At 39.6% G+C, this 27,626-nt stretch overlaps 2 protein-coding genes across 2 annotated transcripts in view; one reads left to right on the top strand and one right to left on the bottom strand.

Moving 5' to 3' along the window:
* LOC115234288 overlaps positions 1-27,626 on the top strand; it is a 292,623-nt gene that overhangs the window by 111,344 nt on the left and 153,653 nt on the right. The window lies entirely within an intron of this gene.
* LOC115234290 (hemicentin-1-like) overlaps positions 1-27,626 on the bottom strand; it is a 100,819-nt gene that overhangs the window by 13,430 nt on the left and 59,763 nt on the right. Inside the window, exons 3-9 of the mRNA XM_029805256.1 lie at positions 24,412-24,623; positions 23,518-23,844; positions 14,990-15,108; positions 11,388-11,663; positions 10,941-11,100; positions 7,948-8,282; positions 1,510-1,876 (exon numbers count right to left, since the gene is read on the bottom strand). Of these exons, the coding sequence (XP_029661116.1) occupies positions 1,510-1,876; positions 7,948-8,282; positions 10,941-11,100; positions 11,388-11,663; positions 14,990-15,108; positions 23,518-23,844; positions 24,412-24,623 (1,796 nt within the window). The remainder of the gene's footprint in view (positions 1-1,509; positions 1,877-7,947; positions 8,283-10,940; positions 11,101-11,387; positions 11,664-14,989; positions 15,109-23,517; positions 23,845-24,411; positions 24,624-27,626) is intronic.

Genomic DNA, 27,626 nt, shown 5'->3' on the forward strand with positions numbered 1-27,626 from the left:
TATATATATATATCTGATTGAAAAACTAACTTTATTCGTTTATTATCTTCGAATTTCTTTGATTAACGTACGCAGCTCAAAGTAAGAAGTCTGACTGTAACTCAACTCAACGTGTATCAATGCAGGACGCGCGCTGTTTGCTATTTCCCCACGGAATCGCATGGAGAGTTGCAGAAAGCCAGTGAAACTGTCACGTCGCGTTCACCGAAGCAGGGTATAGGTGTTCGTTGATTGAGAGTAATCTGTTTTGTTAATTGCAAGGTCCGCAGAGTCCGATACCTGCGGTTGCGTTGTGCTGCGTTCAGCATTACAAGCTCTAGCTACTGGCAGTCGCTTCCATCTCCACTAGAAGCCGGTAGAATTCACCCTCCTCCCCGCGTACACCTATCCCGATACCGGCTCACAACATCGCCGACCGCAGTGTGAGCCTGTCGCGGAGACTACGGCGAGGAGACTACGGGGGCGGTTAACCGACTAATTGCAATACTGGCGCTTCCGCTCGCAGTATTTGTGAAATTACGATCATATCCGCTGTCCTTGCGATGTCTATCAGGAGTATAATAGGCGCTATACGCGCACCGAGTCCCCGAACGCGCGCTAATGGACCGTCAAAAGCGAAATTCAGCGTTTTTTTCCGGCCGGTCCACGTCATTTTTCAGAGAGCACGTCCGTTCGGTTTTTCAGCGGTACCCGACGAAAAAAAAAAAAAAAACCTCGTAGCGTGACTGTTATTGTTGCAGCAACCAACGATCGGCGCGTAAATGTAGGAAGTTGGGAAAGGAAACCGGTTCGGCTGACGAATACAACTCTTTCATTCCCCGCTATTAGCAAGAGATCTATGTATTCCTGTGTAAAAAAATGTCTAAATCCGCGTTTTGCGCAATGTGGATGAGGCAATTAACGAGCCATAAGTTTTTTCTAGAATAAAGGATAGTATGCGCGAACATATTTTTAATGTAAGAAATTTAGATATAATGAAGAGTATATAGAATCATAAAGAAATGTATGTAATATAGTTGCAAAGCAAATTCATATATATTATTACTGAGTTCTTCATCCAGTAACTTTACAAGTCGTTCATACTGCGTTTATAAGTCTGTTTGTGCAACTTTCGAATAAAACGTTTTATCTCTCTTTTTCTACTTACACGTAATACGAGAATAATCATTATTGTTACCGAAAAAAAACTTTTCATAGTTTTTCTCAAACTTAGAACGTGCTCAACAAATTCTTGCAATAAATAATTATATTTATAGCATTATCAAAATTTTGAACAGTCTTATGATATATATTCAATGTTTGAAACTTAAATTTCTCTTGCAATATTTATTAAAATTCATGAAATTAAATATTTTAATTAATAATATTTAATGATATTCCAAGTTTTTCGTCATACATATATCATAATAAAAAAAAAAAGAAAAAATAAAACAGTAATTTTCTTAACATCCGCAAAAATTTTCAAGTTTTATTAATAGAAAAATGTTTTGAAAAAGTAAATGTACTCACCAGTCGTGTACATAGCGACACCCTTCAATGTTACTGGCTCGAGAATGGCGGGCTCGCTCCTTCCCTTCGCATTAAGTGCGTAAAGAAAAAGTCGATAGCTTCTTCCTGTCGTCAGTCCCGCGACTTCGAAGGTCGGCCCATTGGGACCTGCCGGCACGGTTTTATTAAACAGAATCGGACTTCCGTCCTCGTCAGCCACGACCTCGAGCTGATAACTGTATATAGGAAGACCGCCGTCGTAGCCCTCCAGGCATCGGACTACTAGTCCTGTTCCCGACTTCGTACCGAGTTCCTCCATATCCAGGGGCGCCGACATCTCCGTCGCGCTGCAATTGTGAAGAGCGTACGGACGACCCGCGGCTATAACCTGAAACAAGTATACATAAGCCCGAGATGAAATATATTTAGTCGAATAATACATTTTTTTGTCGCTACAAACGAAGCAAAGTTTAATCGTCATTGCATAAGAAAAAGCTCAAACCTCGAACAGAAATTTTTTTAGTATAGTTTTTAAATGCTACATTTATATTATCGCGCGTAACTGCATACATAATTTAACAAAAAGTTTGAACTGATATACTTATACATCGTGTATTCTTCTATTATAGTCTTATAGAAGAGATCGATCGATCTTTTCTACAGCGGCAATAAACGACTTTACACACGTTCGAAGACTCTCATATGCACGTCAGATACGAACACAGTTTGTACCGTCAAAGAAGGCAACCCCTGCATTCTTTGTAGATACTGTCGATCGATCAAAATGAAAATGTATGGAGCATAGTGATGCCAGGGTGTACAATGTGTAAAATTTATGAAGGAAATAGCTGGCAACATGACGTACGTCGTGTAAATACCGGAATATTTGAAGAGTACAATAAGAATAGTTAACTATCAGATCGGCACGGCTAAGAATCGGCGCAATAATCGAAAGAGCTCCGTGTTTCAGTTTTATCAATCAAAAAAACCTCTTGATATCAGATTAAAATAAATTACGATATTACGATAAACGTCATATTGAATAAAATTACGAATAGAATTTTTCTTTTATGATATGCTAAGCAATCTAACAAGAACTATACAATTCTCTTTCTCTCTCGCGTATAGAATAATATCCAAAGATAAAAAAGTTGCCCTGCGAAAAATTTTTATGGGACACTCCGAAATATATTTGATGAAAAATGAAACATTAGTTATTCATAAGATGTTATAAATATTAATAAAAAAATATACTATTTTGTCGCGTAAAAGAAACAAACATTTTTACGGTCCTATAAATGAAATTTGCACAAAATATTAGTGAAACCTACATATATACAACTGAAACATTTATTGTAACGTGGACAAAAATAAAGCAATATAATCTCTTTGTTGTAATAAATTTCAAAATCTGTTCTGCGCAACGATATGATGTATTATGTCTCCGATTAGTTGGTGTGATGTTTTATAAATTTCATGAAAATAAAATAAAATAAAATAAAATAAAATAAAACATAATAAAAATAAAATTATAAAGGGGATTTAAACATAGTTTTGAATTTTTTGTCAAAAGATTATAAAATATATATAAAATGCCAAATGCATTTATCAAAGTTTAATAACAAATTACCAAAAAATTAAAAGAAAATAAAATTATAAAGGGGATTCAAACATAGTATTGAATTTTTTGTCAAAAGATTATAAAATACACAAAAATATCCAACGTTTACCAAAATTTAGTAATAAATTGTCAAAACGTAATTTGAGTGACTTTAATGACAAACTGATAATAATTTTTTTTTATATAATAAGTATGTTTATCATTTGTATATCATTTCGTAATTTTCAACAATACATTTTTTTCTCCTTACAATTGAGTCTCGTAAATTTTTAACGTCTATTGAAATTCATTTAAAGTTAATTCAGGAATATGGCTTGGATCCTATATTTGCCTCGTGAAATGTATTTTCAAAGAAACTCTCATTTTTAACCTTTGATTATACAGAAATGATTAATGCATCGAGAGCTTTATTAGATCGACTTGACATTGACCAGGAAATCTACACAATTCTAATACAGTGAAATAGAAAAAAAAAATGATCTCTTATATTTCAATAAAAGCATTTATCGTACGTCTATTCGCATGCATTCGGTTCACGTGCGCGTTAAAAAGCTAAGAGCACGAAATTCTGAATCACACGTCGGAAGTCGCGTACGTAAAGAAGCGAAAAGGCACAGGCGGAAAAGTACTTGCCTGAAAGAGGCAGGGTGTTCGTTGCTTGCCAACCTGGTTGCTCGCCCAGCATGCCACCGTACCGTAATCCATTTCCGTGGCTGGTGTGTAGTTCAGTCTGGATCCGTGAAACTGTTGGTACTCTTTCAGGTTGTCCGCGACGGATGGCGTGCCGGGAGCCGATACGTGAGAATAACGCGAGTGCGGTACCTCGACGAGTTCGCCGGAATTATTGAATGTCCAGTGAAAAGTCACCGGCGCCGGATGGCTCTCCACGGAGCACACTAATGACACGGTTTCCTGTTTCAAAGCGCCTACTACCACCTCGCTCTTGCCCTCCTTGCACACCGGCGCATCTGCAAACAAAGTCGTACTTTGCCAACGGTGGCCTCTCTACGAACAACGATAGAGTAGCGCAAAGTTTGAAGTATATAGGAATGATTTATGGCTCGCTTGTCAAGATTAATGTATAACAAAGTATATGCAGTCTCTACGTTCTTCTGCCTCGAGAAATTTCATTGTCCGATGATAAGCATAAAAAGCGATTCTGATTAATTTATGTTTCCCCAGCGTTGCGCTCAACCGTACGTACAACCGTAAATCAATCAACATTCTGTTCTTGTCGTGAAATAATACTAGCGGCGATTTAAATGGATATTCTGACGTTCCGGTATACATTGCACCGGTATTGATGCTCGCGCGCGCCGTCGATATCCCAGCGAGATCAGCGGGTGTCAAACGGAAGAAGAAGCAGCTCGGCAACGTTCAGCTCGCTGCAACGGTCGATCGATAGTCTAATAGGAAATTCCCTTGACATCGGTATTTGCGATAGGCTATGACATGCGGAAGTCCCACATGGCTGGAGTGATGATTTACGACCGAAGGCTGGGAATCACGGATAGAGAGACTGTCTGGTTGCAATTTGATACAGTCTATGCGGTACTAAATTAATTGCGAAGATGAGAAGTTGGGGAGATGCTGCAGCGGAGTTACGGTGCATCACCTGGATGGGTATGTCTGTTTACTCCGATATCTCATATATACACTTTGGAATAACGATCGTTTTCCAAGTTCACCGTTTCTACGAGAAATCAGGTTGATCTCTTCTACTTGTGTTTGACGCGACATATTCTAAAACGAAAATAGCTTCGCGAAATACCACAAGATGCTTTCTTGGATACGTCTCGGTATATTTCGCAGTTCTTTTATAAACCATCTGAGATGTAATCGGGTCGTTTATTTTGTTCAACCATCCTTTCACAACCGTACTATTTCATTTACCCTCCATTCGTAAAAGTAACATTTTTATGAAAATTCGCTATTTTATTAACTTGTACAATTTAGGAAAATGTAACAAGGAACAATATATTTTTACGTTGTTATGTGTTTCTAAGAAAAATACAACTTGAATAATTTTGCAATTTCTCCAGGATAAGTAGAGAAATTTGTCGGGTCAAAGTCTGTCTCGCTTGTAAAACATTCAACATATACTCTTCCTTCTTTTCTCCATTCTAACAAAAACAAATTAGATGCTTCATAATAAATGTTCGAAAACCCAGAAAGTCAAATCGCGTATGTTCGTTAACTATTCAATGAGCAATAATCAATATGTTCCGTTCTACTTATTAATACTACTAATTGTGATACTTTAGAAATAAACTAAAAAAATACAGCAATACAAATAAAGCTGATAAAGACATAAAAAAATTATAAAATTTTATAAATAGTATATGTGCTTAATTGTCTATTGTTAAAATAGAGAACATGTAAATTTAAAAATTTATAATTCATTAGAGATTTAGAATAATCAAGATTTAAATATACTCTAACCTATATAGATATTAGCAAACTTCTAAATTTGTAAATCAAATGTGTGTTGACCAGAAATCTTCCCGTACTTACACGATTTGCATTGCAAACAGTTAGTTGTTTAGAATAGAATTCACAAATCTTACTATCTCATACACGCTCTCGTACAACATGAAGAAGGATTGCAGAAAATATCTTATTTTTCTTAAACTTTTTCCTTTTTAAATTACATTATACTAAATTATGCATCTTTTAAAATTTATTAGAATATTAGGTATAATAATTTTCGTCAAGATGCACAGAGAGCGTTTATATTAAAATATTATTGACAAAGATACATCATGACATTTTACAATCAAATCTCAAATTTATCGCGCAAGCGGCGTACGATGCAGATTAAATTTTTATATCACGAAAGTGATATAAAAATATCTCGAATGCATCTCGAAAAAGCATGGGAAAATCTTTCGCGTCTCATGACACGACTTGGCGGTTTTGTAACACTATATCGTGACGTATATATATCGCGGTGCTATCGCGGATTGTTCAAAATCCCGCGCGAATGCGAGAGATCGACGTCATCATGCTCACAACGTGACGGATTTAAAATATCGGAACGGATTTCTCGCGGTCTTCTTGAGTTACGTACGCCCCGCCGTACGTCTGCTCCGGCCTAGCTTAGCACATTGCCAGTCTGCGTTCACCCACACATGAATATTCAGCTACGCTTTACATACACTGAATATGCATCGCAGTCCTTCCTTCCCTCTTAGGTCATTTACAAGATGCAGATACGCCAGGCACCCCATGGCACCAGGGGCACCGACCATTCTAATAGAATAACCCGCGTTCCGTGTTTCATAGAAAACTATACACCCTATCTCCCGTGCTCCTCCCGTTTGCCCCTTTATCCTCCGTCGTTTTCCCATCCCCATCCCCCGGTTTAAACGTCGAGTTCGTTTCTCCTGCGTTCGACAAACGCCTCGCTGTGCTTGCCTCTGTTCACACTGCGGAGTTGCTTACCATCGATTAAGTAATTATCGAGGGATCGTAGCTGCGAGAGGGAAATTGGGGGAATCGATGCCGCGTTATGAGAGACATACGCTCTAATGCTATTAGAGCGATATATTGTTTACTCTGGCCAATTCTCAATCGTGATAATTCGCCTATTAATTATACAAGTATTATAACTGCCTGCGACTTACACATTATCTGAAGGGACACTGGATTACTGGCGGTCTTTCCCTCGCTGTTCGCCGCAAGACAGGTGTAATCACCGGCGGAGTAACGTGTCAATCCTTGGAGGACGAGAGAGTGATCGCTGAGGACTACACCCGCCGTAGAATTATTCTTTAATTCTTTACCCTGTAAACATGTGCAATTTTGCGTGGTGAGAGAATACGAGTATAATAATAATATCTTAATTGCAATTACAATGTAATTTGAAAAAAATACTCGCGCATTAATGGAAACTGTGTAGTGAAAAATTACGCGAAATGATATACGCGCGAATTATCTAATGGAGAAGTAATAAAATTTGCATAAACCCCAACGAAAGAGCAGAACGGTACGGTTGTACAACAAAACTGCAAATATGCCGTAAGAATGTTTCTTCGGGTATCATGATAGACACGCGAGAGTGTGTTACTTACGTCCTTGAACCAAGCAAGCTAAAACATAATAAAAATAAAATTATAAAGGGGATTTAAACATAGTTTTGAATTTTTTGTCAAAAGATTATAAAATATATATAAAATGCCAAATGCATTTATCAAAGTTTAATAACAAATTACCAAAAAATTAAAAGAAAATAAAATTATAAAGGGGATTCAAACATAGTATTGAATTTTTTGTCAAAAGATTATAAAATACACAAAAATATCCAACGTTTACCAAAATTTAGTAATAAATTGTCAAAACGTAATTTGAGTGACTTTAATGACAAACTGATAATAATTTTTTTTTATATAATAAGTATGTTTATCATTTGTATATCATTTCGTAATTTTCAACAATACATTTTTTTCTCCTTACAATTGAGTCTCGTAAATTTTTAACGTCTATTGAAATTCATTTAAAGTTAATTCAGGAATATGGCTTGGATCCTATATTTGCCTCGTGAAATGTATTTTCAAAGAAACTCTCATTTTTAACCTTTGATTATACAGAAATGATTAATGCATCGAGAGCTTTATTAGATCGACTTGACATTGACCAGGAAATCTACACAATTCTAATACAGTGAAATAGAAAAAAAAAATGATCTCTTATATTTCAATAAAAGCATTTATCGTACGTCTATTCGCATGCATTCGGTTCACGTGCGCGTTAAAAAGCTAAGAGCACGAAATTCTGAATCACACGTCGGAAGTCGCGTACGTAAAGAAGCGAAAAGGCACAGGCGGAAAAGTACTTGCCTGAAAGAGGCAGGGTGTTCGTTGCTTGCCAACCTGGTTGCTCGCCCAGCATGCCACCGTACCGTAATCCATTTCCGTGGCTGGTGTGTAGTTCAGTCTGGATCCGTGAAACTGTTGGTACTCTTTCAGGTTGTCCGCGACGGATGGCGTGCCGGGAGCCGATACGTGAGAATAACGCGAGTGCGGTACCTCGACGAGTTCGCCGGAATTATTGAATGTCCAGTGAAAAGTCACCGGCGCCGGATGGCTCTCCACGGAGCACACTAATGACACGGTTTCCTGTTTCAAAGCGCCTACTACCACCTCGCTCTTGCCCTCCTTGCACACCGGCGCATCTGCAAACAAAGTCGTACTTTGCCAACGGTGGCCTCTCTACGAACAACGATAGAGTAGCGCAAAGTTTGAAGTATATAGGAATGATTTATGGCTCGCTTGTCAAGATTAATGTATAACAAAGTATATGCAGTCTCTACGTTCTTCTGCCTCGAGAAATTTCATTGTCCGATGATAAGCATAAAAAGCGATTCTGATTAATTTATGTTTCCCCAGCGTTGCGCTCAACCGTACGTACAACCGTAAATCAATCAACATTCTGTTCTTGTCGTGAAATAATACTAGCGGCGATTTAAATGGATATTCTGACGTTCCGGTATACATTGCACCGGTATTGATGCTCGCGCGCGCCGTCGATATCCCAGCGAGATCAGCGGGTGTCAAACGGAAGAAGAAGCAGCTCGGCAACGTTCAGCTCGCTGCAACGGTCGATCGATAGTCTAATAGGAAATTCCCTTGACATCGGTATTTGCGATAGGCTATGACATGCGGAAGTCCCACATGGCTGGAGTGATGATTTACGACCGAAGGCTGGGAATCACGGATAGAGAGACTGTCTGGTTGCAATTTGATACAGTCTATGCGGTACTAAATTAATTGCGAAGATGAGAAGTTGGGGAGATGCTGCAGCGGAGTTACGGTGCATCACCTGGATGGGTATGTCTGTTTACTCCGATATCTCATATATACACTTTGGAATAACGATCGTTTTCCAAGTTCACCGTTTCTACGAGAAATCAGGTTGATCTCTTCTACTTGTGTTTGACGCGACATATTCTAAAACGAAAATAGCTTCGCGAAATACCACAAGATGCTTTCTTGGATACGTCTCGGTATATTTCGCAGTTCTTTTATAAACCATCTGAGATGTAATCGGGTCGTTTATTTTGTTCAACCATCCTTTCACAACCGTACTATTTCATTTACCCTCCATTCGTAAAAGTAACATTTTTATGAAAATTCGCTATTTTATTAACTTGTACAATTTAGGAAAATGTAACAAGGAACAATATATTTTTACGTTGTTATGTGTTTCTAAGAAAAATACAACTTGAATAATTTTGCAATTTCTCCAGGATAAGTAGAGAAATTTGTCGGGTCAAAGTCTGTCTCGCTTGTAAAACATTCAACATATACTCTTCCTTCTTTTCTCCATTCTAACAAAAACAAATTAGATGCTTCATAATAAATGTTCGAAAACCCAGAAAGTCAAATCGCGTATGTTCGTTAACTATTCAATGAGCAATAATCAATATGTTCCGTTCTACTTATTAATACTACTAATTGTGATACTTTAGAAATAAACTAAAAAAATACAGCAATACAAATAAAGCTGATAAAGACATAAAAAAATTATAAAATTTTATAAATAGTATATGTGCTTAATTGTCTATTGTTAAAATAGAGAACATGTAAATTTAAAAATTTATAATTCATTAGAGATTTAGAATAATCAAGATTTAAATATACTCTAACCTATATAGATATTAGCAAACTTCTAAATTTGTAAATCAAATGTGTGTTGACCAGAAATCTTCCCGTACTTACACGATTTGCATTGCAAACAGTTAGTTGTTTAGAATAGAATTCACAAATCTTACTATCTCATACACGCTCTCGTACAACATGAAGAAGGATTGCAGAAAATATCTTATTTTTCTTAAACTTTTTCCTTTTTAAATTACATTATACTAAATTATGCATCTTTTAAAATTTATTAGAATATTAGGTATAATAATTTTCGTCAAGATGCACAGAGAGCGTTTATATTAAAATATTATTGACAAAGATACATCATGACATTTTACAATCAAATCTCAAATTTATCGCGCAAGCGGCGTACGATGCAGATTAAATTTTTATATCACGAAAGTGATATAAAAATATCTCGAATGCATCTCGAAAAAGCATGGGAAAATCTTTCGCGTCTCATGACACGACTTGGCGGTTTTGTAACACTATATCGTGACGTATATATATCGCGGTGCTATCGCGGATTGTTCAAAGTCCCGCGCGAATGCGAGAGATCGACGTCATCATGCTCACAACGTGACGGATTTAAAATATCGGAACGGATTTCTCGCGGTCTTCTTGAGTTACGTACGCCCCGCCGTACGTCTGCTCCGGCCTAGCTTAGCACATTGCCAGTCTGCGTTCACCCACACATGAATATTCAGCTACGCTTTACATACACTGAATATGCATCGCAGTCCTTCCTTCCCTCTTAGGTCATTTACAAGATGCAGATACGCCAGGCACCCCATGGCACCAGGGGCACCGACCATTCTAATAGAATAACCCGCGTTCCGTGTTTCATAGAAAACTATACACCCTATCTCCCGTGCTCCTCCCGTTTGCCCCTTTATCCTCCGTCGTTTTCCCATCCCCATCCCCCGGTTTAAACGTCGAGTTCGTTTCTCCTGCGTTCGACAAACGCCTCGCTGTGCTTGCCTCTGTTCACACTGCGGAGTTGCTTACCATCGATTAAGTAATTATCGAGGGATCGTAGCTGCGAGAGGGAAATTGGGGGAATCGATGCCGCGTTATGAGAGACATACGCTCTAATGCTATTAGAGCGATATATTGTTTACTCTGGCCAATTCTCAATCGTGATAATTCGCCTATTAATTATACAAGTACTATAACTGCCTGCGACTTACACATTATCTGAAGGGACACTGGATTACTGGCGGTCTTTCCCTCGCTGTTCGCCGCAAGACAGGTGTAATCACCGGCGGAGTAACGTGTCAATCCTTGGAGGACGAGAGAGTGATCGCTGAGGACTACACCCGCCGTAGAATTATTCTTTAATTCTTTACCCTGTAAACATGTGCAATTTTGCGTGGTGAGAGAATACGAGTATAATAATAATATCTTAATTGCAATTACAATGTAATTTGAAAAAAATACTCGCGCATTAATGGAAACTGTGTAGTGAAAAATTACGCGAAATGATATACGCGCGAATTATCTAATGGAGAAGTAATAAAATTTGCATAAACCCCAACGAAAGAGCAGAACGGTACGGTTGTACAACAAAACTGCAAATATGCCGTAAGAATGTTTCTTCGGGTATCATGATAGACACGCGAGAGTGTGTTACTTACGTCCTTGAACCAAGCAAGCTTGTACACCTTCGGATTTGCCCGTACTATACACTCAAAGTACACGTCGTCGCCTTCTTTGATGTCGTCCGGATTCAACGTTTCGCCCATCCTTAAATTGACCACGGGCTGATATTGTACGTCAAGCCGCCACTTATCCTCCAGCGCGCTGTCAGATATAGCAGGATTTTCCGCGCGGCATGTCAAGTATTTACCGTCGTCCTCTATAGTTGGCACGAAGCTGAGGATACTCAAAGTTTGATTGTTCTCGAGCGAATACTGTAATTAAATACGCATATTGATTTTGGAGTCGATTCTTTCGACCTAGTTAGTACACGAAATCGAATATATGCATTGACTTATTAATTTATCGAATAAATCGGACTAATAATTTACATCACCGATTTAGGGAATCAACTGTTTCTGTGCGTAATGATTTTTTAACGTGCATATTTCATACAGCGATTAAAAAGTTTGTGCGATTAGCGTAACCGCGCGCGCACGATCTGTTAGTCGCATAAACTAATTAGCACATTAACATACTCTGTTATCTTCGCATGATTCGTAAGCGTAATTTGAATATTTCTCATTTCCGCCGTTGAAAGCACCGTTTTATTTTTCACAGGGCGTCACGCGCGTTCGCTCTGCTAATATTAATTTAACATCGTTGGAAGCTGTTAGACCGAAGTGATGCCGAAATAAAAGAGCACCGGGGATTAACGGTTTTTCAAGATTTATGATGCTTAGAGCAACGACGGGAAATGGAGGATGAAGGGACCAGGACACGCGGGTCGCATCGCTGACGCTTTCCTCTCTCCATCACGGCTTGTGTCCCTCCCGCTTTCACGATGTCATTTTAATGATAGCACCATCGGGCATATATATCGGAAAAGCCACGTACCGGCATCAGTATCGCGAATACGATGAATGGAAGTAATGGTTCGTCAGGATGAATGTGGCGTTGCTGCCTCTCTCTTTCTTTCTCGTTTTTTCTGTCTCTCTTGCGTTTTTTTTGTAAGCTTCGCTGCGTTGCACTTTCAGTGCATCTCGGTGTGCGACGCGATCGAATTTCCCGATAAAATCCTCTGGACAGTCCAACACACGGGCATCGATATATCGTGCAGAGGTAGATCGTACGTAGAGTGACGTTACAGTCACACTGTTTGCATACGTCGGTCGAACGTTACCAACACGGTATTTCCTAACTCCGTTTTCTAAGAGGATTCCCGCGGATGTGATAAAAAAAGATTTTATTTAATCGATTTTGCGCGAATGAAATCTCTTATAAATGTGATAATATCTTGATTACTTTTCGGCATTTCTCGCGAAAAGCGAGAATTTACGATTCCAAAATACAAACGCATACAGCGAAAAACAAGAGATCCGCGAAAGACATATACAAATATCAATTTTTCAGTATCACAATTTATTCATAAGATCCAAAGATAAAAAAATGCATTTTTTTATTCGCATCACGTGTTGTACGTGAAAATGTTCTTTTTAGAATTTGTTTAGGATTTTTAATTGAGAGCATATCGGAAAAAATTTAACTCTCCGAACAAATGTATTTATCCATGTAACAGCAGGGAAAAATTCATAATATAACATTGTATGAAATATTCTGATATTGTCATGTGTGGTAATAGCTATCACAAGTACTTCAAATATTTTCCCTCGCGGATAAAATAATGGCGTAGTAAAAATATATGGAATAAGCATAAAAGGGTAACATCGCTCTGTCATCGTAAAATCCTGATATGCAAAAATGCCGAATACTTTCATCAGCGAAGCTTATTCAATGCATTTTTACATACGTAAAATTAGCGTTTCATGCGGCGTGTATGGTACAATGGAAATGGTTAAAATTTTAAACTATTTTAATGGATGTATTCTGAAGAGCCTATATTTTAAATTAAATAAAATAAAACGCGATATATATATATATATATATACGTTTGTGTGAGCGATTTGATTATTAAGTTATTAAGAATGTGCGTGCAACATGGAATTGTATTTTTTTCGGAATAGATCATATCTCTCTCTCTAACGTTATGCTGCAGTTATATATAACAGTTTATAAATGATTGAATTATCAACTATCTCTTCATTGTTGTTATCTAATTTATATTACCCCGCAATTATGATATCGGCCTACATGTTGCTTTCTACGCATAATTATCTTAAACATCATAAAACTTAAATATCATGAAAACGTGGGATGCATTACAAATATTGCATATATCATTCAATAATTGACAATGATCACAAATGTTGCATATATCATTCAATGATATCAATGAATATTTTATTTAACGTTTAAATTGTTAAATTCCGATAACTGACTCGCGATACGTTACACATTAATTCAGAAGTGATAACAATGTATTTCAGTGAATTTACGATTGATACAATCGTAATTTATTAAAATAACACGATACACAATCGATACGTATGTGATACATTTTTATGTGAAAAGGTAGAACTCTCTCGTGGAGTATACACGGCGGCGAAATAGCTAGTGACCAAGTTGCTTCTTGAGGTAAGAGGGGGACAGTTACATCTGGTGAGACATTTTAAAAATTTAACGTTCTCAAGCATTACTGAAACATTTCGTGGTACAGGCGACGGACCTCTACGTGCCGCGCGTATCAAAAATGAAAAAAGAAAGTTAAACCTTGAAAAAGTTTATCAAGTAAGGATCTACTGGATCGCGAACTTTCATACTCACTCTGTCACTGCGGGAGAAGGTGTCGGGGATGGAGGATGAAAGAACGCACGAACGAACGAAAAAGAAGAGTTCACGAAAAGTCGCCCGCAAAAAAAACGAAATAACTGCATCGTTCTAACTTCCGCACGAATCGTCGTAAACTGCGGCAAGTTGCGGGACGTCGATTCTAAAAATTTTTTCCCGAATTGTATAACGCATTTCAGCGACGTTTACGACGCTAACCGTTTTCAAGATCTTCGACGATGCTCACATCCGACCGGCAATATCATCTTGATAAAAACACTCGGTGCAATTTTTCGAACTCGAATACTTGACACATGAGTTATGGATCAATCTGTATTCTTTTGTATACGAGTACTTTTGTTCATTTTGCGGTCAGATAACATTCCTAATTCGCTCATAAAATAACATTCGTATTTTAATTTTCAGCATAGTATTAGTTTATTTTACATATCATGACAATCTTGATTCGATTAAATATAGTTTATAGCATAAATTAATATATCGAAGGAAATAATTCTGCATTATAATGAGAGAAAGAGACAGAAAGAGAAAATTCTGCAGAGAACATAAAGCGAAAAAAATGTATACCGAAAAATACTCAAATTTATCCATTCTCAATCTTATTTGCGTTATTTTATAAGAGCATTATAAATATTGGTCGTCAAAAAGTTACAAACCAAATGCTGACATTTAACATCTTCAAATTGTGCTCGAGAGAATTTTTTAGTAAAAAAAACAAATGTGTTTTTTTCCCCTTTTGCATTTAAGTGATGAAGCGCGCATTATTTTTTAGAGTGATCACTATTTCCATTTTTCATAGCAATTTTATCATACATAAGATAATTTATATACGCAAAATATATATTAGACTTACGGTTTGAGCCATCTTCTTGATTGGCTTGTTTGCTTTCCACCATGTGATCACTGCTTCTGGCCGTGAACCAGCTGAAACTCGCGCTTCCTTTGTCAAGATTTGAACTACCAACGGTTTTACTGTAACAGTAAAATATATGATGGTTTTCATATAATCGTTAACTATAGAATATACAGTATTTTCTTTTAGTGCTTTTAATTTAATTAAAGAAAAACGAGATATTGCAATATTGAACAAAAGCAGAGAAGCTTATGTCTCGACGAAAGAGTTATTTACATATTATAAAATTGTTCACTTATTATCTAAATTTAAAGTGACGTGTGTTTTGCTTTCACATAAAAAGAAAAAAATAAATATAGATATTCTTGCATTGTCCATTTATAATATGAGAGATTTTTTATAATTCCCATTTTTTTTTTCTTTCTCTATTATGTTATTTAAAAAGATGCCTATTGCAAACATAAATAAAGTTTATTGCTAAACACGGTATACATAACCAAGTTTCCGTGATGCCGGACATTAATTTAATCAACTTTATGCGCGGATCGCTACTGTTTCAAAGTTCCCTAGCGAGTGAAATGGCGAGAAAGATTTTCTATTACTACAAGAGCATTCGTGCTCAGTTTTGTGCCGGGAAAAATCCGGGAATAAGATTAAACGGTCAGAATAATGACGATACCGGAATGTTAATTCTATAGAAAATTACGGAGAAACGTATTCGCAAAATCATTCCGAAATTTCGTTGCCGGGTACACTGAACGACTCTACATTCGCTTCGTGATTTACAAAAGGAATTAAAGAGGATTGTCGCGAAGCAGCTCAGTCGATAGTCGCGAGTAAAACCCTGTTCTTCGCGCGACAATGATAAATTTTAATTGTTTAATTCTCAAAGTCACAAGAGAGAGAGGGAGAGAGAGAATCGTATCGTATCTTGTGTCGTTTACTATCGTTGTAAGAGATTCTTGAAAAGACGAACGTTTACTTCGTAACAGCACAAATTACTCTTATCGTTCATCTTCCATCCTTTACGCCTTCTTTACGTGGACATACTGTACGGTTGTAAATTACTCTATTCTTGTTATGCAAAACTCGATCATATAACTCGTTCACAGTTATTTTTCGTGATTGATCCCCCAATCACCAACTCTTTTTGTGTTTGTTAGTTATTATTTTAAAATCCACTTTTGCTGGAACATCTACGATCTCCTGTATTCGAAATAGTTCCAACGATCTTGATGCTAAAACGATACGGAATAATACGTTTTCTGACAGAATTAAAGTCTCAATACTAAAATGCAATTGTATTTTTTCTTTCTCTCTCTCTCTCCCGTACATGACCAATATCTGTTTCCGATATCAATTTTATTCTCTTTCCGACCTATATTTCATGCGACGGTGATTTAGAAATTTGATTCAATGTTTTTTTAATTTAAATGCTATGATTGTATTGATCTAAGAAACACACGAGTTTAACCCCAAAAGAACGATGATATATTATTTTGGAAATGAGCATATTCCGAATAAAGATTATTGTCTATCAACCGATAACTGTCGCCAAGTCTTAAGCTTAAGTATCATTACTTTCCATATAGATCCATCTTTGACCCTAATGTCACAATTATAACGAATGACCGTACCATATGACTATGACATATCCATTAATATGAAGAAACCTAATTCCATAATTACAAGATTATTTCGTTCTTCATTTTGTTCTTGGAAGCTTATATAATATGTTAATGTATTTCGGCCGCACGTGGTGCGATTATTTGATACCCATTATTTGATATCCGTATTGATCGCAAACGATAAAGCTATCTGTAATATTACGTTGGTGCCGCGCGTTCGTCCTCGTAAATTCCAACGCACGCTTATGCGCCGCCACGGCCAGCCACTCATACAACCCCTAATTGCCATTAGTTGGTAGCCACTTCTCCAAAATTGGTTCCTCCGTTTCGCCCTGTGCCCTCTTCCTGACATTCACACTCACCCACATAAACACATTATATGCACATGCACAAGCATAATATATACGAACAGGTTCGATGGTCCTTGCGTTACTCTGACCATATATTTGCACTTGTAGAAAGTTTCATTCATCCGAATAATTAACTTTGGCGTCTACTAATCCGATGGTCAAGGATTTATTTGAATTTGGTTTAATAATGCAAACGAGAATGCCGTGAAAGCCGCTTTAACACGCACGTGCAGCGAAGAATCGGCTTTATCCGCTTCGCAGATAAACGTTCTTCGTATATTAGCGACGTCTTGATAAAGATTAATACTAATTAAAGGATATCGATAACGCGATTAAATTCGAGAGTAATTTAATTTTGCGCAAGATATGAGTCTGAGATATGTATGAAGACCCGGTAGTAAGTGTTGTATCGGCGGGCGTATCATTTGCGATTGTACCTTATGATTTTTGAGAATGAGCAGAAAGGATTGTATCTATTTTCGAAGTTCAATTTTTTTTTAGAGTGCAAGAACATGAAATACCGATGCGTTATTGGCGAAACCTAAAATCATTGATTCTCAGTATGATATGAGTAGAATCAAATCTTCGACATTGCGGCTTTATCATCATTCGTAATTGAACAATCGTCGACAGCTTTGACAAATTGTTCTATTCTATCAACCGTATTAGATGTCGTGTTTACACGCTTGCTTCTAGTGTTATCATGAAATAGCTTGCTAGTTTAATTCTCGAATATCGTTTGAAAATTCGAGATGAGACAGATACGTTCCATAACAACAAAAAAGAATGTTTCAGCTACGAAAGAAATCTTAAATTATGTATCCGACATATTTTCATTCTTTAGTGATAGTGATAAAAATACAGCACTAAGATTGGAACTCAGCAGGTCAATCAACCTCCATAACGTCAACATAATGGAGAGCGCCGCAAACAGAGTCGTTCCTTCTTCGTATATTTCTATGTGTAGAATCCAACTCGTTTTATCGTTAACCGTAATGTGTATCCATCAAGTTTTACTCGTATATTATCTGACGCACTGTGTGTGCAGCTAACAACTATCGGTGAGCAACCATCCCGTGAATTAACGCTCGCTCGCAGGTCGAGCCTTAATGGTTTCACGCGTGTTTACCGTAGCGTTATCGTTTGTTCGAATAATTCCTTGGTCGAACGAGTCGACGCCCCCGGTAGGCGCACTTATCAAACCGGGCGCTCTTCGCACCTTCCCATTTATTTCCAGACGGTTGAACGGCCACCTGCTCCGAAAAGCGCGCCGCGACTCTCGACCGAAATCAATGCCTCGTAGATGCCGTCGACGAAAAGCACATGGCTCTCGGCGAAGAGAAATCTCTTCTCGGCCTTATCGGGGAAACCAAGTCGAGATAGTCCTCCTGATGAATGACGATGATGTTCTGGGCGGCCATAGAAAAGTCTCGCGGCGAAGGAGGGGAGAGGGAAGGGAGAGTGGGAGAAGAGAGGGACGCGAGATTATTAATTATTATCAAGTGAACGGTCCCGAGACGCGCATGACCGCGCACGAATAAACGTCGCGCGTGGAGGTGCGTGCTCGTATGCGTGGATGCATGCATGCGTGCTTGCGTGCCGGTGCGCGCATGACCGGATGCAAATTGGCGCAATTGCAATTGGCATAGATGCCGTCGACGAAAAGCACATGGCTCTCGGCGAAGAGAAATCTCTCGGCCTTATCGGGGAAACCAAGTCGAGATAGTCCTCTTGATGAATGACGATGATGTTCTGGGCGGCCATAGAAAAGTCTCGCGGCGAAGGAGGGGAGAGGGAAGGGAGAGTGGGAGAAGAGAGGGACGCGAGATTATTAATTATTATCAAGTGAACGGTCCCGAGACGCGCATGACCGCGCACGAATAAACGTCGCGCGTGGAGGTGCGTGCTCGTATGCGTGGATGCATGCATGCGTGCTTGCGTGCCGGTGCGCGCATGACCGGATGCAAATTGGCGCAATTGCAATTGGCAAGTCTAGCGAGCCGCATGGTTACCGCATTGATGTCGACTTTAATTCTTAACCCGGCCGGCGTCATGAATCCGGCGCCACGCGAATACGCCTCTCGCCATTTGTGTTTTGCTCTTGCAAAAAATTTTATGAACAAAGCGCGCAATTTGCATGCTACGATGCGGACATACCAGGTCACTCGAAAAGCTCCCCGTCACGCTTAGTCGCGTCACGCATTTCGTGCCCGCTTACTTATTTTTCACATTCTCACCGATCAAATCTCGCTGCAGCGCGATATTGTAAAATGTCGAGAAATTACAATTACTTAGTCTTTAATTGATCTATTATTATATATGTATGGTAAAAAACTTTTCTCTCTTCAAAAACTATTTCTTTTTAATTTTAAAAAGATTATTATAAATCTTCGCACAAAACACAGTCTTTAATTGATCTATTATTATATATGTATGGTAAAATTTTTCTCTCCTCGAAGACTATTCCTTTTTAATTTTAAAAAGATTATTATAAATCTTCGCACAAAACACATTTCTCTCAAATCTTCAGCATTAGACGTGGAATTGCCCAATTGAGATAGAAGCGAACGGTTAAATCATGGTGAAAGATATAACTCGTTCTTCAAAGGTATTTAATTTTCCACTAAAATTTCAACGTGATTTATGTGACAGCAATTAAGAATGAATTGATACGCATTCGAGCACGCGGGAACGTGGGTATGCATGCTTATTATTATTTGGTCTATCGAACGAATTCGACGCGCATCGCAATGTATGAATTAATAGGCATCACCCGCGGGAGTGTACGAAATTATTCGCATACGAGAATATGCCCGCGCGTCTACTGTACTATCCGTTTATATATCGCTGATATAGGATCACACACAGTTGTCCGCAAACTACCATCCCGCATAACTATGGGAAGTATAATATATTCAATTCCTTTGAATAGAAGCAATCAAAGTCATTCTCCGTGATCTATAGAAGAAACAACAATTTATATACACTGACGTAGATTGATTTTTTACGTGCGAGTTATAGAATCAAGTATAGGCAAAAATTTTTTATGGTGAACGTCTTGGATAGCATAATTACGTTTAACTTAGACTATAACAAAGACTTGTAGTCTCTAATACAACGCAAAAAGATTCAGTGTAGCCAAAGATTAATTTCTAATAAAATTAGCGTACGAGCGATCAATGCTTCTATTTGCTATTATTTTTTTATATTACTATTAACCGTGCTATTAAATAAAGTTGGCGTGCATTTATATCGCCGCGGATCGCCGCGCGTCTCCCTCAATGTGATGCCGTGCACGCACGCATGTCTGTAACGCGCGATCGGCGAGATCAATCGGCTACGAATTAGCGCCTCTTGCAGCTACGTCGGAGTACTAATGCTTTCACGCGTGTTTACATTAACGTTATCGCCCCATAGGTTTGAACAGTTTCTTCCCACCCTTGCCGTTCCCCGCTAAGTCTGAAACGACATTACTGGGTCATTACAAGAGTCGAACCCCCTCACCAGCCGCCACTTATGCGATATCTTGGCGCGCCAAGAGTACCTTCTTACCCTCCCTCGATGCGGGGGCAATTAACGCGCTCGCAGACGCGCACACGCACACGCGTATACAGAGAGAGAGAGAGAGAGAGAGAGAGAGAGAGAGAGAGAGAGAGAGAGAGAGAGAGAGAGCGGGGGCGCTCTCGCAAGAGGCTTCTCGAGATCCTACAATCCCCGGGCGTACCCGTTCTCAGCAGGGGCGAGATCGAACGACGGATAATATTTGAGTTTTCGAAGGCCATCAAGCGCGAACAAGGGGGAGACAAGGCCAAAGGTCGTGGGTTAAGTAAGTGGTTAAGAGGATGGCGTCGCACGCTACTGGGGTAATGGAATAAAAACACTCGACACCGATGTCGTCACCTTCGAACCGAGCGGGGAGTGGTCGAGTAAGGGGAGGCAAAAGGGTGAACGCCTCGGAGCTCTCTTTTTCCTCGGACCTGACGAAAGGAGAAGACCGCGCGCGCCTCAAGAGCCTCGTCGAAAAACACTTGTATCTCAGGTCTTCGAGAAACGCAGCGTGAAAATATTTTGCGATCACTACAGTTGGGGAATATCTTTTATTAATATCGACATGCGCGGTGTATGATTTCTTTGCTGTTTTACGTTCTGCTATCAAAATATTGCTATAGCGTCAGACGCGCGGCTTCTTTAAATGCCTGAAGGTTCGGATGAAGTACTTGCCAGAGCATATTTTAACTTTAGCAATATCCAAGTATCTTTTATAATCGCGAATACCAAGCATTTTATAGTTATTGCAGAGAGAGAGAGAGAGAGAGAGAGAGAGAGCGGAGGCGTTCTCGTCATCTCGTCACATCTATCGACCCCGGTCTTGGGGCAACAACAATAACACACTCAAACATGGACGCGCTGTCGCACGCCAAGTGCTGACGAGGAAACACGAAATCGAAGCTGCGGGCCGAGAGGCACGCGATTCACTGATCCGTCTTACGAAAGGCGTTACTGTTATCTCTATCGGTTAATCTTGGCCGGGCGACTAATAGGTTCAGCTCGTGAATACCTTGGCCCGGCTAGGACCACTAGTGAAAAGGCCTTCGGTACATGTTCTTCTGTGACCGTTGAAGCGATTCGCCTATGATGTAGGTACATAGCTGTGAGAAATGCCTAAAACACTGGTCGCGGATCAAATAGAAAGACACACATCAAATTCTCCATACGTCATAAAATCGTTCTCGAATTTATGTCTCCTCGCGCAATGTCAGATTCTATCGATATATAGGCTGCTTGATTATTCTTGAAGGTGATAGAATCAACGAGCGAGAGATTTTTAACGTGATAAACGAGATTTTTTTGACCAAGAATAAATTATAATCTATATGCTTTCAATTGTGGAGACGTATATTGTATTAGGGCGTTAAGGATCAGCGACTTTATTCTAAAAGTTCTTGTGACATTTATGCCGTTTCCATAAATAGAAATAAACATTCATTCAGGGAGATATCATCCTTAGATAGGAAAATACGTGGAACTACGCTGGTTAAATGTTTTTCTTTCGCAAAACGCATCAACTTGTCGGTGGAGTTTCACGTTTACCACAACGCGCAAATGGAGAACTCTCGTACCTCGTTATGCACGCGATAATTGCGTACTTACATTAATGGTTACATGGAACTACGTATATCCAGCACTTTACGTCTACTGGGCACGTTTACGTTTAACGACTGTGCTATATATAGCAAAATATGAGAAAAGGTAAACAATAATTTGCCGTACTTCCCCGCGAGATAACTATCGAAAGCAAAAACATTATATAAAAACAACGATAATTATAATGATTTACATATAACATAAATTATATTTTCGTACTTTGTGCGGTGCTATCTCATTTCAGAATATCATTGTATTAGTCATATGAAGTATTTGAGCGAACAATGCTAACAAGTTTCACATTCGTGGTTTTTTTGACTTAGAATTTTTTTTTTTTTTTTTTAGGAACAAATTGAGCTAGATACGGCATCTGTTTGATAAATTGGTATTCCCATAAAAAACACGCTAAAAAATCGCATTGCAAGAGCATGCAACATTACAGAGATTGACAAAGTGAGTCGCATAAGTAGAGCATTTCTTGATCGTCATTCACTATGGATGTACATTAAGGTAATCGGTGGTTCTCGTTTTAAGCGTCACCGAAAGGTGCCTTCGCTTTTTGCGCGAGCGAAATGATCGACATGCTGACTCAGCGCCAAAGTTATTACACAGTCAGAACCTTTCTCTCTCTATTCTCTTGTTTATGTAAAAACACTATTTTCGGATATACAGTATTTACGTAAACGCAATTATCCTCGACCTCGCGTGACGCTGAGCGAAAATATTACGTGCACCGGACGGAGTCTGTGGGGACCCATTTTTACGTTGCGGACTGATTCATTTGGTTAATACATACCACTATGAAAAGCAAATGTCGCATTGTCATAGCATTGCAAATTAGAATTACGTTATTGTGATGACATGCGTAAACGTGATATTTAATGCCGCGCGAAATTGGGTCGTGTACGAACTTGAGAGAGACGAAAGATAAAACTAAAAACTAACACAAAATTGCTTTTCATTAAAACGCATTTTCACCGGATAGTAAAAAGAAAGATAGAAAAAAAAAGAAATCGCGAAAAGATATACAGAAAATTGTCAACGACTTACGATTCACGTTGAGGATGAGGAGCCTGGTTTGCGGTGGCACCAAATTCGTGTTGCTGGCCTGACAGATCAGCCTCGCCTTGAGATGCTGTCGGCCAATTTTCGGATACGCCAAGTGGTTAACCGTTATCCCGGTCTCGGCGTTGTAGAGATAGGACTCGTCTATCACGGTGTTGGTGATATTTAATGCCGCGCGAAATTGGGTCGTGTACGAACTTGAGAGAGACGAAAGATAAAAACTAAAAACTAACACAAAATTGCTTTTCATTAAAAAAGGCATTTTCACCGGATAGTAAAAAGAAAGATAGAAAAAAAAAGAAATCGCGAAAAGATATACAGAAAATTGTCAACGACTTACGATTCACGTTGAGGATGAGGAGCCTGGTTTGCGGTGGCACCAAATTCGTGTTGCTGGCCTGACAGATCAGCCTCGCCTTGAGATGCTGTCGGCCAATTTTCGGATACGCCAAGTGGTTAACCGTTATCCCGGTCTCGGCGTTGTAGAGATAGGACTCGTCTATCACGGTGTTGTCGAGATACCACGTCAGCTTCGGGGGCGGTTTGCCGCCACGTACCTCGCAAATCAGGTTCACGTCGTTCCCCTCGTTGTACGTCTCCTCGATGCCCCGGAGTTGCCCAATGTTCTTCATCGCCTCGTCCAATATTATCGGCTTCGACGGAGGCACTGTGCGAACAGCATGCGTCGTTAGAATCCAGCGCGGATGTTAATCGATCGTTTGTCAAGCGAAGCGACAGTCAGCGCGGAGAGATGCGTATGCGGTCGATGCGGTGGAATCCGAGAGGGAACTTTGGCTCGGTTGTAGCAGAATTAACTGTTATAATGGGCCCCAAAACAGGTCATAGTTACGAAGTATAGTATATTACCGCGGCGAGAGAGAAGCTCTCAGTTTGCGGAGCAAACCGCGCGGCTTACGCCGGGATTAATTTATGCCCCGGAAAGCGCCGAGTTCATAAGTCAACGCCCACGAAATGTATCGAGGGCAAATGTATACGTAAACGCGCCAACTTTACGCATCGCCTGACGAATTGTACGTTTATATATTTAGCGTCGTTTAATTACACGTCGTATATGTGTGCCCGTGTGTATGAAAGCGCTCGCTCTCTCGAAGGTGCTTCTTGCTCCGATACTTTGACGCGACCTCTATTAAACCGCGTTTGATCAAAAGGACCGACTTTAATTGTTGCGTGATCGCCGGGTTGATTGAGTTTCACCGCGATACAATGCGCTCACCTATAACGGTTAAGTTCATCTTTTGTTTCCGCGTCGGCGAGTTTCTGAAGTCCACCCGGCACCGATAGATCCCCTCGTCCACGCCCTGCAGCCGATCGATGCTGAGGTGAGCTGGATTCGTCGCTGACATAAAAAAAGCTCTTGGTCCCAATGCCGAGGGCGACGACCAAAGACGGGCGTCGCTGAATTGCCGACTACCGCGTACATCAAAGCTACAACAAATCGATTAGCTTTTCTGTACTCGACCTGTAACGATTGCACATTCGCTCTGCGAATTATTATGATGTGGATGAATATTATGTGCGTATTATTAATATATATATGCTGCATTTAATTATACTTGTATATTATATAATATGAAATTTCAATGTTTTTCGCTAATATGGAATACTAGAATGTTTCCGATAGAATACTCGTTCCTCGTAATAAGAGTCAATTTATCGTGGATAATTACCGCTTTGCTCGTTATTCGTATCAAAAACTGTGCCAATTTAATTACGTAATTTGCGATGTAATTGCAGTCAATTGAAACGGCTATACTGACGACGTTATAGAAAGCTTGTCGTGATTGAATTAATTATAGTTACCATAATAAATGAACGTATTCCTGAATAGTGAATGATAGAATATATAATATTATACATATAACATTAAAAAGATTTCTCCTCGGTTATAAAAACAAATATCTTTAATCGTGATAATAAAATTATAATCAGTATAATTTGCATGATTATAATTAAATTTACGCGCGCGCGACAAATGAAATCTAATAAGAAAATTTCATTTGTTTGTTTAATTACATACGCAAAGCTTTTGCAAATGAATGTGAATTCAATAAATTTGAATGGTAGTCTAAAAGATTAAATTCAGGATCTTTATTGCTCGCAGGATTCAAACACATGTCGTTCAAACACATTTTTATCGCGATCAGCTCTGCTAGAGAACCGTTCGCGGAACTATGATTCGAGACTAGTAGTCGGATGGGTATGTCTATATACATGGAAGTCACATGGGAACTGTTCCCAGTGCGTGATTGCATATTAAGCATCCGCGGATGAGAGCAAGGACGAGAACAAAAGGAGACGGATTAGAGGGACTGTTATATATAAGAGGATATATAAGAGGGTTCGCGCGCGTGACAGAAAGAAGAGGGGTAACTCGAGACGAAGGAGTAAGAGAGAGAGAGAGAGAGAGAGAGAACGTAGGGAACAGAGAACATGACTGAGCTTTCTAACGGCTCCCCGCGAGCGACTAAAAGTTAAATTGCGTTCCGCGACTGCATGAGAGTTCGGATTTTCGCTCGTGACTGAGTATTCCCAAAGCTATCCCACCCTCGCGCTCTTGCTTCCGCGGCATTGACGTTGAAATACGATTTAATTCTTCCACTTCGCACTTTCAACAGACGAGACCGGACGCTTCTATAACGCGCCACCGACGTTGCGCGTCCGTCCGTCTCGTTTTGTCCTAGATAAAGCAGCCCTTGGAAGCGGTCGAGTACAACTCCGGTTTGTCGAGCGCGAGAACGACCCGCGGATATAACACGTTTGACCGACTTTTCTCGCGAGCGATAATCCTGAAAAGCGATTTTCCCATATCGGTCTTCCGACTTCGGGCTCCTTGCGTTCGTCGACGGCGGAGCGACTCTCAAGATCGATCGGTCGCCTGCCTACTCACCCGACTCGTCGATCACGACTTGAGAGGCTGATTCGTCGAGACTCTCCGGAAAGGCATCGCCTGCAGGCGTTTCTTCGTTATCTTGGAAGATTGCAGTGTAGATTAACTCTGTGTTGCTCTTTACAATTCGCGAAAACGATTTGCGGATAAAGTGGCACCCACCATTTTCAAAAGCCGAGTGTAATAGACGAGAGTGTCGTCTTGATCAAAAATTTGATAAAACGTACAGAGAATCGATTTCGTATCCTCGGTTGTATCGCAAATTATTTTTGTAAAGATAAAGGTAATATAAATTTTCGACGATTTATTGAAAGACATTTTGAAACAACACTTTAGGTCTCTGCAAGAGTAAACGTGTCCTTTATTTAGCTATTATTTTCTACTACGTCGGGCACTCACTAAAAAACCGATTACTTTATAAAGTCTCACACGAGGAAAAGAATTTACCAGGTCGCTTCGGTGGCTCTAAGTGTCTTGAAACTTTCCTGAGAGAGAGAACGTAGAATGGGAATTGAGTGGATTCGATTTTGCGAAGTGTTATCTATTATAGGTAAAATGCGAAGACCGCCCGAGAGATTGTAAATATTATCGAGCGTTTTGTTCGATCGAGACGCTGAGTGCTCAATATTATAGAGTAATATTGAAACTCAAAGATCTCTAATGTGATCGCGATCAAATATTATGAAGAACGTAGTCAATTGTTTGACTCTCCCTATCCCTCTCGCCTTAACTAAATGAAAAATTAAACGAACTCCGATATAGATGACGCGAAAAAAATTCAATCATCTTCAAGGATTATGGAAATTTTATCGAACCGTTAAAATTAATATGGTTAAATTAATATGGTTAAATAAAAGTGTGAAAGAAAACTGCTTGTTCTTTAGTTAAATAAGTAAAACAGCTTGAGAGGCAATCCTGATGAGATTTAAACGTCATACGGATTATCTGTATCGCAAACGAGACGTTGAATACATTCACAAGAAAGGGGGATCTAAGAAAGGGCTGTGCGCGCGATCATGTCCACGTAGTCTCGCAGAGTTTCCTTTTCTTAACGGTCTAGCGTACGATAAGCGGGCACGATGTCACGCAATAAATATTTTACTCCGAAAGGTCCCGCGAAGGGATGAGTCGACGCCAAGGGGGAAGGGAGAGAGGAAGGGAGGGGGCCAAGAGAACAAGGGAGAGAGAGACGCTTTAGTACGACGGGCGCCTTTAAATTTAAAGTTCTTCGTCGCGGCGAGGATTAAACTGACTTTACAACAAGGCGGGACGGCGTTCCTCGAACCGAGTGCCAGCTCGGCACCCTCTTCGCCCCCGGCCTTTACCGCGGGACGATGCATCGCCATCCCCCCGCACATATCTTACACCTTATTACATTTCTTAAATATGACCCGTCGGATACTAAAGTCCCCCTCCTCTCTCTTGAGGAGGGGGCACCGTCTCTCCTTGCTTCCCCCCGCGGTGAGCGGGACGGCCATTCTATATGCAAAATTTCACAGGCCGCGGAAGCGAAACGGCGACCCGAGTAGAGCGAATGAACT

Source organism: Formica exsecta, unplaced genomic scaffold (genome assembly GCF_003651465.1).
Source record: "Formica exsecta isolate Colony F162 unplaced genomic scaffold, ASM365146v1 scaffold2, whole genome shotgun sequence".
NCBI lineage: Eukaryota > Metazoa > Arthropoda > Insecta > Hymenoptera > Formicidae > Formica > Formica exsecta.